Here is a 14,622-nt window from a genome sequence, read left to right on the forward strand (position 1 = left end):
TACCATAGTATTAAGAGGGGTTGTAAGCCGTTGCATTTTGTCTTTTAACTCTTAACTCTAACAGGGGGATTTAATTACAAAAAATAGCACATGATGTATTTTCATTTTTTATAGGCATGTTTATTCAAAATACATAAAGGTGTTTTTAATATTTTTTGGGTTCTATTTTTCTAATCCAGTGGTATAATCAGGAGGTATCCTTGTATTTTTGGAAGTTTGATTTAATAGCTCATATAATTTGATTGATTGGCTGTTGAAAAGGTAAATAACACAGGTCGTTGCTAATAGTTTTTGATTGAATTCACTTGTAAAGTGGTTTCAGTTTCCCATGTTTTAAGATGCTAACTACTCGTTTTCTGTGTCCTGTTTCAGTTTGACGCCGTGCTTGACGTTCTGTCCTCAATCATTGTATTATGGCGTTACAGCAATGCGGCCGCGGTGCACTCAGCGCACAGGGAGTACATGTGAGTACACACTCATCTTTCCAACAGCTAGTGCTGTTTCTAGTAGCCTACCATTACCAAGACAGCAATTTCCAGAAACATCAGCAGGAATCCTCTGCAGACTAAATTCCCTACTGGACTGCTAATTAGCTGTTAGTCCAACATTGTACATATACAGTACAGATCAATACACCATTAACCGTGGGTTAACTAGGTTTATCTGAATTAAGTGTGTTTTTTTTGCAAGGTCAGTAATGTCATTATTTGCCACTGTCAGAGTGTTGGGACAGAATTGGGCTACAGCAGTCAGGGAGGGATGATTTTCAATCAAAGCCAGTTGTTATACGTCAGGTTGTGTATATTTTAGGTTCATCATTCTAGTTTCCATTGGTAAGGCTATGCTACCAAAGCCTCTTTACAGGGAGATGGGTAAAATAGCCTTTGATCCTAAAAAAGGAAACTCTCACGACTTTTTACTGTATTAAAATATTGCTGTATTGTTTCGGAGTAGAAAGCAGTGCAGCTGGCAGCGAGGGCTCGAGTTTTCTTTAGTGAAAGTGTGACTCCTGGGATGGTGCAGGTGGCTTTTGTGTAATGACATAATGGAGATCAGTGCAAGTCACACACACAGGTAGAGAAAGAGTACAAAAGACTTGATTAGAGATCTGATCTGCCTCGTCCCTCAGAGACTTGTGGCCGTCTCCTGCTTTCAGTGACCCTGTTGTCTGCTGTTCAAAAGCAAGCAGCATTTGCCAAACCAGATACAGCCTCTATCACAGCTTGTACTATACTTTACTGTTAGATCTAATTGGAAAGGAACACACTTATATAGTTCATTCCTGTCTTAGTATTACAATGACATTTCTTAAAAGAAAGAGCATTTTAACATAACTCTCTTTACATACCAGCAATTTAAAGATATCAAAGGGGTGGGAAGGTTTGTAGACCAGAAGCAGTGATGTAATCTTTTCTCTGTCTGAGTCAAACACAGACTGACCTAAAAACAACAATTTGCACAGTAATTTTGCAGTTGCAAATGGAGAATGGAAATTGGTCCCAGTCTGTAAATCAATTCTTTGCAATGGCTGATAAAACAAGTTAGCTAAATATATCGAAAACATCAATAAACACTTCATGGTTGGTTATTTCTTTTATACTCAGATGGGTTTGAAAAACTTTCCAGGAACTATTTGAAGGATTTTGGATCAATGCCCTTTGGAAAGCTAAAGAAAGCATTACTGGTAATCTGATTGTCAGTGGCTCAGCTCAGTTATCTGACTGCAGCTCCATGATAAATGATGCCGCAGCTTATTTTGAATAATCTTGAGTTTAGTGGGATAGCAGTGTCAAGAGTCTTTTCCCTTAGGGGATGTGTTGGAAATAGGACATAGCCAATTTAAATACATTAAATACAGTGCCTAGTGAGATTTACTGCACGATAATTGGAAGAGAAGATATTAAGTCTCAATTACATTATAAGTGTTGGGTCATGAATACCTGTGCACATATTGTTTACATTCTTATACCATGGATTACAGAAAGTAAGGCTTTGCTTTAATTTTGGTTTATCTCACATTACCAAATAACAACATCCCTCGAAGGGTCATGTAATTCTGGGATCAGGTACTAGGATTAAAATGGGATTCTGTTGGTCAGAATTGCATCTAGCAGTAGCATATTATTGGCTGAAAAATAACCTTAATAACCAATGAACTGGATGGGACCTCATGGCCTGAAGCCCAGGGATAACACATGAACATAACAAACTACAGCTTCAGAATACAACACCTACATTGTTACAAATAGCAATAGAACTGCAATCTTTGTTGACCATATGGCAATAATAAGGACAGAATTATGGACTGTTGTGTCATAATAGGCCATATTACTAACCAGATGCTGAGTATTATTATAAAACAATTTGTTTTATTGTGTGTGTCTTACTGTCCCCAGTTGGTTTGTTCTGCAAAGAATACTTTTTCCAGGCTCACCTATTCTGAATGTTTCATCCTCACTAGCAGGAGTATTTTTTTCACATCAAAATAAAACCCAGCTGTAGTCAACCCCTCACCCTTGTCTCAGATGATTGGTTGGTTGCAATTTTAACGCAGCACAGGTGCACAGATTGCACAGGAAATAACTTGCAGCTTAATTTACACTGATAAAAGATATATATTATTATTATTATTATTATTATTATTATTATTATTATTATTATTATTTATTTCTTAGCAGACGCCCTTATCCAGGGCGACTTACAATTGTTACAAGATATCACATTATTTTTACATACAATTACCCATTTGTACAGTTGTTTTTTTTTTTACTGGAGCAATCTAGGTAAAGTACCTTGCTCAAGGGTACAGCAGCAGTGTCTTCCACCTGGGATTGAACCCACAATCCTCTGGTCAAGAGTCCAGAGCCCTAACCACTACCACTGCTGCTCCATATATATATATATATATATATATATATATATATATATATATATATATATATATATATATACACACACACACAGTATATTATCACATACTGTATATATAGCCATTGTTCACCCTGATTTCTTATAGTCCAGCAGTATTGTTTCAGCAGAACACTCATGTATCTGGAACAAAAACATGGTAGTATAACAAAGCATTCTAAAACATGGTCAATCACTACAAAAATATTAGTATTTGCTAGTGAGGCATGATAATGATATTGCAGACATATGCATATGTTTGAGCATTTGTGTTTATCCATCGGTACTAACCCTGTATTTTTCAGGCAACATAATAGCATGTGGGCTGATCTGCCTTGCTACAGCACTTCAAAAGAATCCTCATGAATTCTGAGTTACAAGCCCTTTAAGTCGGCTTGCCAAACAGAGCTGTGTGCAGCCCTCAGGAGCATGGGGGTCTTTAGAGTGCATTTAATTTATCTGTCTAATAATTGAATTGAATTCCTTATCACGGATTAGCTTGTTTCAGTGAATTAAAATGTGACCTGTATCCACTTCAGCCACCGCGTGTATAATTGTACCAGGTTACGTTTCCTGTCTATGTATCTATTTTATAATTGAAAGTTTTGGCAGGGCAGCTTCTCCATAGAGTTCACACAAACTGTTTGAACATTTCTAAAAATGTAATTTAAAAAATCGTGACCGAAGAGGATATGCAAACAATTTTCTTAGATTACTGTGGTTAATGTTATGTTCTGGAATGCCCTCAATATTGTTAGGCCTCTCTTCTTATAATAACACAATCCCTGTTTCTGGGATAGAAACTGTGGGAAAAAAAAAAATCTAGAACAAAATCTTCTAAAGCTAGTTTCATGAATATGAAAGTATTTTACTAATACAAACAGACTTTGACTCTCACGAGTTACAGCGTTGTGAATAGGCACTTGTATGGTATAGATATGACAGTGTATTCTGTATTACAGTAGGTCTGTACTGAGAGCCCAGGAGTTACACTGGATGACCACAATGTGTACTGTGCCTGCCGCTGGTGCCTTCACATGTTCTTAGTGAGATGTGGAGTGATGTCAAGTCCTTTACTCTGACAGCACTTGCTCCTTACTCCACAGTGGGCAGTGTTATTACTTGGTCACATTTCTGTTCCCTTTCTGTGGGATTTGTGCAATTTGTATGTTGTGCAATTTAAAATAACAAGGTTGTATGAAGGAATGTGTATATATGTTTTTGTTTTGAGTACTTAATACATGAACAACTCAATTACATGATTGAAAAGGTCATTGTTATATAACATATCAACATTTAAGTGTTTGAAGTTGTATTGGTAATGAATTCCTAAGCAAGTAACAGATATGTTAAACTGCTTTAATTTTCTTCACAGAGCCTGTGTTGTACTGGGAGTGGTTTTTATCCTGTCGTCCATGTGCATTGTGGGTAAAGCCATCCATGACCTTGCCACCAAACTGCTCCCTGAAGTGGTAAGATTGTAATCATTAAAATGAAGTTCCCTGACCTGAAATATGAAGATAAACTTGGCTAAAATCAATTTGCTCTTTCTATTTTAATCTTCCAAGAGAGAAGATGATGTGCTGTAGTAATCATATAAATAATGTTCAGTGCTGCTTAAAGCTCAGTTATCATTGTGATCATTTTTATTGAATAGCTTTTTCCTGACGTCTTTTAAGAGTAATACATTGCTGGTTGTACATAAGGTGTCAGTAAAACTACATTAAAACTACAGAAAATAAGTGCTTCTTGCTAACATTACTGCTCCCAATAATTGATTTAAATTCAAATGAAATTCCTCTTACATTTAAACAGCATTGCATTCATGTTCTTGCCCTTTGAAATATGGGAAAAGTAAGCCTTTATGAAGTTTGTATTTACTACTACTACTACTACTAAATAATAATAATAATAATAATAATAATAATAATAATAATAATAATAATAATAATAATAATAATAATAATAATAATAATAATAGGTTCCCTTCCTTACCACAAACACTGTTCTATTCCACAACCTACCAACCTTGACGAAGCTAAGGCATGATTGCTTAGATTAATCACAGAGAAGATGCTATTTAAGGGTGTGTAGTCTTTTATGTGGAGGCATTACTTTAAGCTTAAAGGCTACTGAAAAATTCAGTTTGCTATGCTGTCAAGGTCAGCCATCTGTGTTAGTGCTAAACACGTGACCTTCAAGGAGAAAAGTGGGATTTGAGATGGGTAAGTGCCCTTCTTTCATCTATTAAACCCTGTGAGACTTCAACAAGGAAACAAATCCAGTATTTTATTTTTAAAAGACTGGCACAGTAAGTAAGTGTGAATTAAGCATCTGAATTTGTGATGCTGCCGTCTGACTGGACGGCCTGCCTTGAAAAGTATTAAAATGTAACAAACAACCCTTACCTCTGCTTGGTGTAATACTGAAGCTTGGAGACCAAACTCAATTCAAACTGAGAGACGTAACTAACATTCACCACTTTCAGTTGGTTTTCCAACCAAAAGTGTTAGGAATTCTATATTTTACCATTAGAATTAGATTCAGCAGATTGTCGTTTGACTAATTCATGATCTGGTGACCCCACTGCATCACTAACTCTTACTGAAAAGTGGTGTCTAGTAATGTCAGATTGACAGGATTATCAACTTCCTGTGGAATGGCTGTTTTAAATGCTACATTGCTTCCAGAGACTTTGGTCTAGATATACCACTGTCTATACCCCTCAACGCGCATTTCTTTATGATGTAGTAACATGATTCAGATTATAGGTCAGTTCAAATAACCAGGGTTCGGATCAGAGAGAGTCAACTGTGTGACTATCAACCATCTTTCTCAGGTGCAGTAATGTAATAACAGTTCTTCCTGTACAGTTACATGTATAGTCCTGATTTCCTATGAATGTATTATGAAGCAGGCTGCGACATGCTGTGGATAACTATGCCAGTCAGGGACTGACACACTGGCTGAGTGATATAAACCTTTGAGAATAAAAGCCCCTTGCAAGCTTTGAGACACAAGCCTGTGACTCTTAATCAAAGCAGCAATGCCTTGCTCTTGAGAATTACTTGTCAAGCGAGATCTTATTACAAAATCTGGCGCATACAAACTGCGGCTAAAAATAAGTATGTCTGAATTGTAGTGCACATTGGAGTGCTGTTCTACTTTTCCTTTTTGTTGCTAAAATATTAATAAAGATACCTCTTTCCTGGCAAGTTGTTTTTGGTTATCTTGATTTTATATGTTATTAACGTTCACTAAACTACTGAGGAATTTTCCATTGCGTTTTCATTTTGATCTCATTTAAAAGTCACAACAGAAGAAGGTGCGTCCAGATGTCACTCACCATAATTAAAATATATCAGAAATCATATCATATCCAGACTTTATAATAATTTAGGGTTGTTGCACGTAACTGAAACATTAAGCTTGTGGAGGGTCACTGTTGAGTGACCTACAGTATCCACACAGTGCGTGGTATTCACCTGGTTTAAACAGTGTTCATCTGCCACTCTGTATAGCGAATGTCTTTCAGTGGACCTTGTATACTGTACAATTATGTTTCATAGTCTTTGGTGATAAACACCATGAGTCTGTACAGTTTATAAAATGATTTGCCTGCTGGTTATTTTTAATTCATTTTTGTATCTTGGTGTAGTTATTTACTGATCCTGTGCAGACGACTCAAGTGCCCTTGAATCTGCTTAAACAACATAAATAATCTTGAACTTTGAACAGACAGTGATTGGTGAGATTCTGTAATGCTACTGTGCATCAGCACCTTTCAATGTCAGCCCTTGAGGTTTGAGGGATTCAAACTAGAGTACACTGTGCCTGACCTGGCTGTACAGTTTTAACAGAACATTTCTTTTTTTTTTTCTACTCCAGCAATGAGCATTCCTACTGTAATTCTTGTCACATCCATCCGTTTGTGGATAACGAAAGAAGGAAAGATTTTGGACAGCAGTTGTTTTCTAAATTTTTGTTTAACTTGGCACAGACTGGCTTAACCTGAAAAAAACCCCAGCAAGGCTAAATAACATATTAGGTCAGATTAAAAAAAAATACCTTATTGGTTGTTGGTTTCTTTATCAGGAACAGCCTATACCGGTTTCATGAATGCAAAATGGTATTTAGTTATACAAAACATTTGCTAAGCAACATTGCCAATATGACCCATTGACATGAATTGCTGCAACATAGGAGACTTCTTGGCCAGATCTTTACTGCAGGTGAGGACCTTTTGAGTGATTTGACAAACTGTTTGGAGAAGACTGGCAGATCTGGCCCAAAGGGTTTCAAATGGAAGCTTGCATGCATTACATACTGTCTTCACAGGGGCTGCATTAGCTGCTACTGGATTAGAAAACTCTGTTTTAGAGTCTGAACAGACCTGGACATGGAATCAGTGCAGATCGTTATCATACTAGCTGTCCAGGAGAACAGCCTTCCTTTACAAGTGTTGCCTATCAAGATGATGCCACACATACTCAGTAGTTCATCCTGTGAAACAAGTGCTGTGAAATGACACTTCCCTGAGGGCTGTCCTCCAGTTTTCTTTCACAGCAAGTGCCCTCTCCATTATCACGAATAGAGATGATCAGCAGCGGCCCCGTGTTGTGGGGCTTTAAAACCCTGCTGCAGTCTGACCATGAGCTTGCCGTCCCTTGCTGGGATCTGACCTTGGGGGATGAGAACACAGAGAGCTGATCCACAGGGGGCAGGCTCTGCATATTAATGCAGGAGAACAGCTACCCTTTTCTCAGGATTTACTCTAATCGGCACTGTTCAGGAATCTCATTAGGATGATGTTTGACTTACATCATTTTTGTATAATTTCATTACTACCATGTTGAGATGGGGAATGCAATGCAATATTTTAATTAAGCATCATGCAGTATTTTGGCAACGTATTATTTTTTTTCATTGAAGCGTCTACTTCCAAAATTTGCATGGACATTTCAGTGTTGCCTCAAAGAGCCGGAATAGAGCCCAGTGCTGTCTCAGCTTGTCTAACACCTATTGCTATGCACCCCTGAACTCCAGTTCACTCAGAAACACTGCAGTAGCTTTTAACTGTTCTCCCCCAGATAGTTCCTGACAGCACTAAGGCAGAACTCTCTCAGCTCTTATAATCTGATTAAAAGTTCAAAGACCCCAGGGAAAAACAGCAGATTCTATTTGCATGTGATATTTTCACCTTGAGTAGCGCAGTGCTCCTATGCCATGTATTTGTTTGTATTCGGATCATGCTTTATCCATGCAGCAGATTCCAGAGCAGCTTGCTGTTCCAAACTGTCAGAGCTCACTGTCCTCAAGTGTGCCATGTAAACTATTAACAAAGGAGCATCACCCTTGCAATGCTACACAGTGAAAGACAGCCACCTCCATTTCCAGTTTACTCTTCTTTGGGTGATAAAGTAGAGTAGAGATCTCAATAACCCCAAATACTGTTACATTTAAAACGTTGTTGATTTTCTAAAATGTATTTTTAAACCAAGCATTTGCTTTCTAAACCTAGCTGATTTGACATTTTTGTAAGCCTTGAACTTGGATAAACATTTCATTTGCTTTGAGTTGCATACGGCAGTTTCTGATTATAGCAGACGCTTCAGTAGTGTTTGAGAGTGTGATTAGTTATTCAAGAAAGTAATAATGAATAGCTTGGTGGATTGGACACAGGTTAGCCTCCATTGCTAATACTGATTGAGAACCCCCTGCGGTTCGTCAATCCTCTCACAGGGATAGTTAGGCTGGCTTGATTATTAAACCGTGTTACCACCTAGCCCTCTATTTATTTGTCAAATTATGACAGCAACTGTTAATTTGCAGATACCCTTTTCTTTAAAACAGTAGTGTGTGTAAGGTAAGTAATGTAAAAACTTGAATATAGCCAGGATTTAGTATATTTATAGCATATTTATAGAATAAAAAGCAGGGGAAATAAATTAGCTTATTAAATTGAAGCAGTAGTTAACACCCACAGAAGGTGGATGCTCTGTTGTTGTTCAGCCAGACACTGCATGTCTCAAGTTTTTATTGCAAGGTGTGCTGTGGTAACGCAGTTGCACATTTCTCCTCATTAGCATGACAAGCAAACTGGCTTGCTATAGATGTAGGCACAGGCAAGTGGTAATAATGTTCATAAACATCCATCTTCAAAAGACCAATCCTGATAATTGTTGGAGAGTCTATGTAATCTTTACTCTGATTAGATCCTTTCTCAGTTAGGATTGTTTTCCTCCAACATGAAGTAACTGAGGGAAACTTACTAAGTTGCAAACCTTGGGCCTTTTTATTTTTAAACCCAGTACAAGTAAAACCGCAGTTGTGTTTGTATCATTGTGACTAAAACCACTCTTCAGGGTTCTTTTGGAGTACCAGTGATGTGCAGTAACACTAATAGACTTCTCCCGTCTCTTTGTCTAGGGTGATTTTCTCTTTAGTGTTTCCATTTTAAGTGGGATCCTCTGCATCATCCTGGCAGTGGTGAAGTTTATGCTGGGGAGGGTCTTGACCAGCAGAGCTCTGATAACAGATGGTAGGTATCTCCAAAAGGAAGCATGTGTCTCTCGCTGCACCTAATGTAGACAATGTTCATTCATTTTAGTAGTATTGCAAGCGTCCACTAGTTTCAAGTATTTCAAGCATGAATGGGAATAAAAGGTTAACTCACACTAAATAATAATACCAAGGAGTTGTCTCCCTCAAGGAGTTTTTTTTAATCCAAGCAGTGGCGTATACTTTCATAGCAAAGTATAATGTACAGAGATAGTAACTAAACTACTCAGTTTTTAGCAACACATTTAAACCGTGTTGTACAACACAGGACAAGGCAAGTGTGAGAACTGGTATGTTTCTAGTAACCACTTGTATACAGTTGATTTAATAGGAAAATGTGGCTGTGATAACCACTTAATTCACCCAATTGTGCTGTCCTCTTTACACAGAGAGTAAGAATCGAATAATCCATTGTTTCATTTTCAGCATTCGGCTGCAATCCTATTTCCCCATGGATTTATTACATCACTCCCTGGTAATGAATAATGGCTTCAACAGGGCAGGAAACAGTCTGGTCTAATTTGGAGTGCATTACCCTGCCTATCGACTCTGTGTGTTCACTAGAGTTAAAGTGTAACCCTTGTGTAATCCAGCTAGTTTTCAAAATGCTCTGAAGTTGCAGGCAATGTTGTGTGTAGATGTGTGTAGGCTGAGAGGTATTGAGACAGAAAGGCATTAAATTGGTCAAGATTGTGCGGTCAAACAGTTAGATTCTTGTTTCTTGTTGTGTGTTGTGCATATTAATACTTGTCCAAAACAAAAATGACAACAATGGATTCAGTAATAATATTATTGATGCTTGGCACAGAGGAGTAATGCAGTTTTGATGACTGACCTTTAGATATCGGAGAACACAAACTGATGACTGTCTTGGCTGATGCCTCAGGATTTGTTGATCAGTCCTGTTGCCATGGAAACACAAGTACCTTAGCCAGCACAGGGCTCTGATATCCCCAGACCTGTCTTGCTGCTATAGACTGATGTGGGGGTGGTCAGGACGAGGAAGATTGGCGAGGAAGGAGGGTTTACTCTGTCTTTTGAAAACACAATTAGGTAAAAAAAAAAAAAAAATGAATCACTTCATCTCAAAATAACAACATGAATGATCGGAATGTATGAAGGGAATGACTGTGTGGGGACTAGAGAATCGAAAGCACCACAGATGTTGTCTGTAGTAAAACTATAGTACCACATTGATGATAACAATTATAGGGACATTAACAAAATTCCAATATTTCCGACTCAACGCATCATTATCAAATCCTAATTTTGAGAGTTTGATATATAGAGGCTTTATAAACAGCTTGCATTCTATATTGACAATGACTTCAGAGAATGCCAGTCCACTTTTCACTTTATCAATTTATGTTTGACATAATCTTGAGTGCTATAAATCTGTAATAAAAGCCAGCGCCAGCTCTTTGTCCTCCTAATGTTCTTGGGAAGATAAATCCCAACAGGAAGAGGCAGGATAATCGGCTGAGTCCCATTTAGAAGTAATCGATCTCCCAAATTACATTTCCTATGTGGAGACAACACAGTATGCAATGTATACTGGGCATTTTGTTGTATTATTATTTAATATTATGATGGTACTTAACACTGGGCAGTTTTTGATGATATAGATAGCAGCATCACGGGGGCAAGCAGATGGAGTCATAACTGTAATGTTAAAATTGCTTTGAGTATGATATGATTATCCAGCTGCCAACACTGGCTTCAAAGTGCACAAAATATCTGAATGCCACTCACTCTTGGAAATTAATTCTGACTGGGCAGCAAATCTGTTTTGAAAGGTGCATTCATGGTGTTAGACCAAAGTGTTACCACCTAGCCCTCTATTTATTTGCAAAACATGACAGCAATTGTTAATTTGCAGATACTGTTTTGCACAGGCTGTGCTGAAGAGACAAAGGGCTCAATAATTTCACTTTATAGGTCAGAGGAGAAAGTAGTTATACCTTCCTTTTTTAAATTAATTTTGATGAAAACATTTTATTGTTGCACATAGTTTTACCAGTGTTAAAATGTAGATTACATTTGGCCCAGAATTCAGCATTGTAGGCATGTAGAAAATAAAATAAATGAAACCTAATACACCTGTAAATGGAAATGTATTTTAATCCTGTGCTGCATAATAACAGACCCTGTTGCACAGTACATAGTAAACCAAACTGTCACACAATGACAAGTAATGATTGTTTGTTGGGTCAGGAAAAAAAACAAACATCCTTTAGGACCAGTAAGTATCTTACCGGGTAGTGAATTCTCGTAGAATCTTTAAATTATGTGAAAAACATGAAAACTTAAAATGAATGAAGGAAAAGAGCATCTGGACATTTGTGTTGAACTACTTAGTTTGCTGTCCATTGTTAACTCAGTTCCTTGATTGTTAGTCTGACAATAATATACTTTGTGCGAGATTGTATCCACACACGGAGCCCCTCCTCAGAACCCTTTTTATTTTTCTCCAGCTTTTAACTCTCTTGTTGGAGGGATTATGGGCTTCTCCATATTAATCAGCGCTGAGGTCTTCAAGCACAACCCTAACGTGTGGTACCTGGATGGCATGACAGGAGTTCTCATTGGACTCATTATTTTGGCTTATGGAGTAAAGTAAGTTTGAATCCATAACTGTTCAGTCATAACTTTATTTAAATGAACATTTTTTACAGGTCTCACAGAGGGCAGAAGAATGATCCGAGAACCTTGGCTCTTGGGTCAAACAGAGTTCTTTTTAGTTTATAAGAAGCTGTGTGCAGGATGTGGATTCCAAAGTGGGCAGAAATGGGTGTGGTCACCTGGAAGATGGGCGGGGCCCAAATGGTCCAATGTGTTGTTGATTAAAAACAGGTTACACAACCACTGATTTGATTCCAGGTAAACTGGTAATGCATCCTGTGGTAATACATATTTCAGTTTACTGACACTAGTTTTTCTATCATATATGTAATTCATATATATATCATATATAATTGTTTTGATCTGGGTGGCCCCTTGACTTCACATTATACATGATGCAATATAATTGTGTAACCTGAAACCTTCACCTTGTATTGCAGGTTGCTTATTGATATGGTCCCTCGGGTGAGACAAACACACAATTATGAAACCTTTGAATGAGTCACCTGGGGAACAATGCCAGCAAGCTCACCCTCCAGCCCTGATATTACTAAAGACTTCAGAGGAACATTGACCAGTGTTATTTATTTAGTTTAACATGCAGTTTGTCATTGCTGCAGTATTTTTCATTCTTCGAACCCAGCATGTAAATAAGTCATCACAAAAAAGCAAGCAGGAAAAGCAAAGGTAACATCGCCACAGAGTGAATGGGGATCCAGCTGACTGTATACTGGAAAAGCACCTGCAATTCTTTATGTGTGAAAAGGCTGAATGTTGTCTTCAGCTGAATTATTTTAAATCTCTTTAGAGAATACACTCTTTTTAGTCGGTTTTAATAATATAAAAATGAACAGAGTTAAAAGGAATATATTTTATTGGATACTAGCTCTCAGGGGGTTAAATTCATTTTTTTAAATCTTACCTAAAGGATCCCTATCCTATTATTTTCATCATGTACAACAGCTCACAAAAAAGAGCAAGGGGTTTTAACAACAGGGACCATCATTAAAACAGCCTTTAGACAGAGCTGCAGGAAAGAAAATCCATATCCACCAATCTGCTGCCCTCAGACATCAGTCAGGAGGTCAAGGGCAGCAGAATCGACAGCGTGAAGTGAACTTTTAATAAATCGCTGATAAAAAGGAAAACACACTTGATTGTTTTAAATGGTAGCTGACAGCGACTACACTCTTTAAATATTATTTCACTCAAGACCTGCTTATTTGATGATATTAGCTTTATCCCTTTATCAAAAGTTTTGGAGAAAATTGCTTACAACTTTTGTAATGCTCTTTTACACTGAATCTCTATAAAAGATGATCTCACCAGTCTGCCACAGGATTGAGTAACAGGATCATATGGGTTTTGTGCCACAGTTAAAGTTTCAAATTCATAGTGCTTGCATACTGTACACTAGAATCTGCAGAAGTTAAAACTCTGCTAAGAGAAACAGATCAGTTTCCATTGACAACCTGTCTGGACGTTCTTCAGATTACTTTAGGTTTCTTTATTTTGGCAGTCCTGCTGTTCTTTGTTAAAATCACACCGTAAGAGTTTCCATTGGCTGGAGTTTGAGATCAAGGCATGCAGTGTGTTCAGTGCTATTGTAGAACTTTGTTGTCCCGTGTAACAAAAAAGGGGAATTTATAATTATTCGTGAATGACATACGTATGTGCTGACGTGCTGATGTTGTTGTGCGATTAATGTATGATTGGAATCAATAATCCCAGTGGTGTGGATGTATCTGTATTTATACAATGCCCAAGATGTGCTGGAAACGTACTGCTCTCACTCATAACATATAACAGGTAAGTCATATGTTTCTGCATTTATGCCTGTGATTATTGCTGGTTGTTTGGAATAAATACAGTAAACATGTTAATGTGTGTAGTTTTAATTATAGCAGCATTATTGTAGCTGTAATTTTAATTGAAATTTCAGCAAACAATTCTGCTGTAATTGTAAATATAATTATAATTTACCCCAGGTCTAGTTCTTGCCTTTTTGAATTCTGCATTTTCTTAAAATGTTTTAAAATATATTAGACTGGTTTATGGATTTCATGTGCAATGCACACAGAATTATGCTTTGAGGTGTACTTGGGCATATCATGTCCATTCTTTCCATTGGTTTTATCCTGTATAAAATGAGAACATGAGTTTGGAATATTTACTTCATCAGTGTCAAATTAGAAAAAAAATTTCAGGGGTTGCTGTACGCAGGCACTGAAATCTAGTAATCTGTTGATGATTTGGGTACAAGGTCTACAAGAACTTCCAACAGCCAAGCGAACTGTACAAAAAGACACACATTTGCAACTGCCAAACTACTGTATATCGGTTTACATTGTTCTGTTATACATATATACTTATATCCAGAATATGTGCAGAGCACAGCTTGACCTGCTTAAAGCATATAGTACTGTAAGAGCACAGCATTAAGAGTATTGTATTAAATGTATAGTTGTAGATACTGCATCAGCACTACTGACCCTGTATATTTATAAAGAATACACACAAAAAGAAACAGCA

The 14,622-nt window shown here is 37.4% G+C and overlaps 1 protein-coding gene across 1 annotated transcript in view; it reads left to right on the forward strand.

Annotated features, from left to right (window-relative positions):
* Positions 1–14,617, forward strand: part of LOC117426252 (transmembrane protein 163a-like) — a 38,746-nt gene extending 24,129 nt beyond the window's left edge. Inside the window, exons 4-8 of the mRNA XM_034043658.3 lie at positions 373–464; positions 4,283–4,379; positions 9,337–9,448; positions 11,943–12,084; positions 12,531–14,617. Coding sequence (XP_033899549.1) covers positions 373–464; positions 4,283–4,379; positions 9,337–9,448; positions 11,943–12,084; positions 12,531–12,591 — 504 coding nt within the window. The 3' untranslated portion in view covers positions 12,592–14,617. The remainder of the gene's footprint in view (positions 1–372; positions 465–4,282; positions 4,380–9,336; positions 9,449–11,942; positions 12,085–12,530) is intronic.
* Positions 14,618–14,622: the final 5 nt, after the last annotated feature.

Source organism: Acipenser ruthenus, chromosome 11, assembly GCF_902713425.1.
Source record: "Acipenser ruthenus chromosome 11, fAciRut3.2 maternal haplotype, whole genome shotgun sequence".
NCBI lineage: Eukaryota > Metazoa > Chordata > Actinopteri > Acipenseriformes > Acipenseridae > Acipenser > Acipenser ruthenus.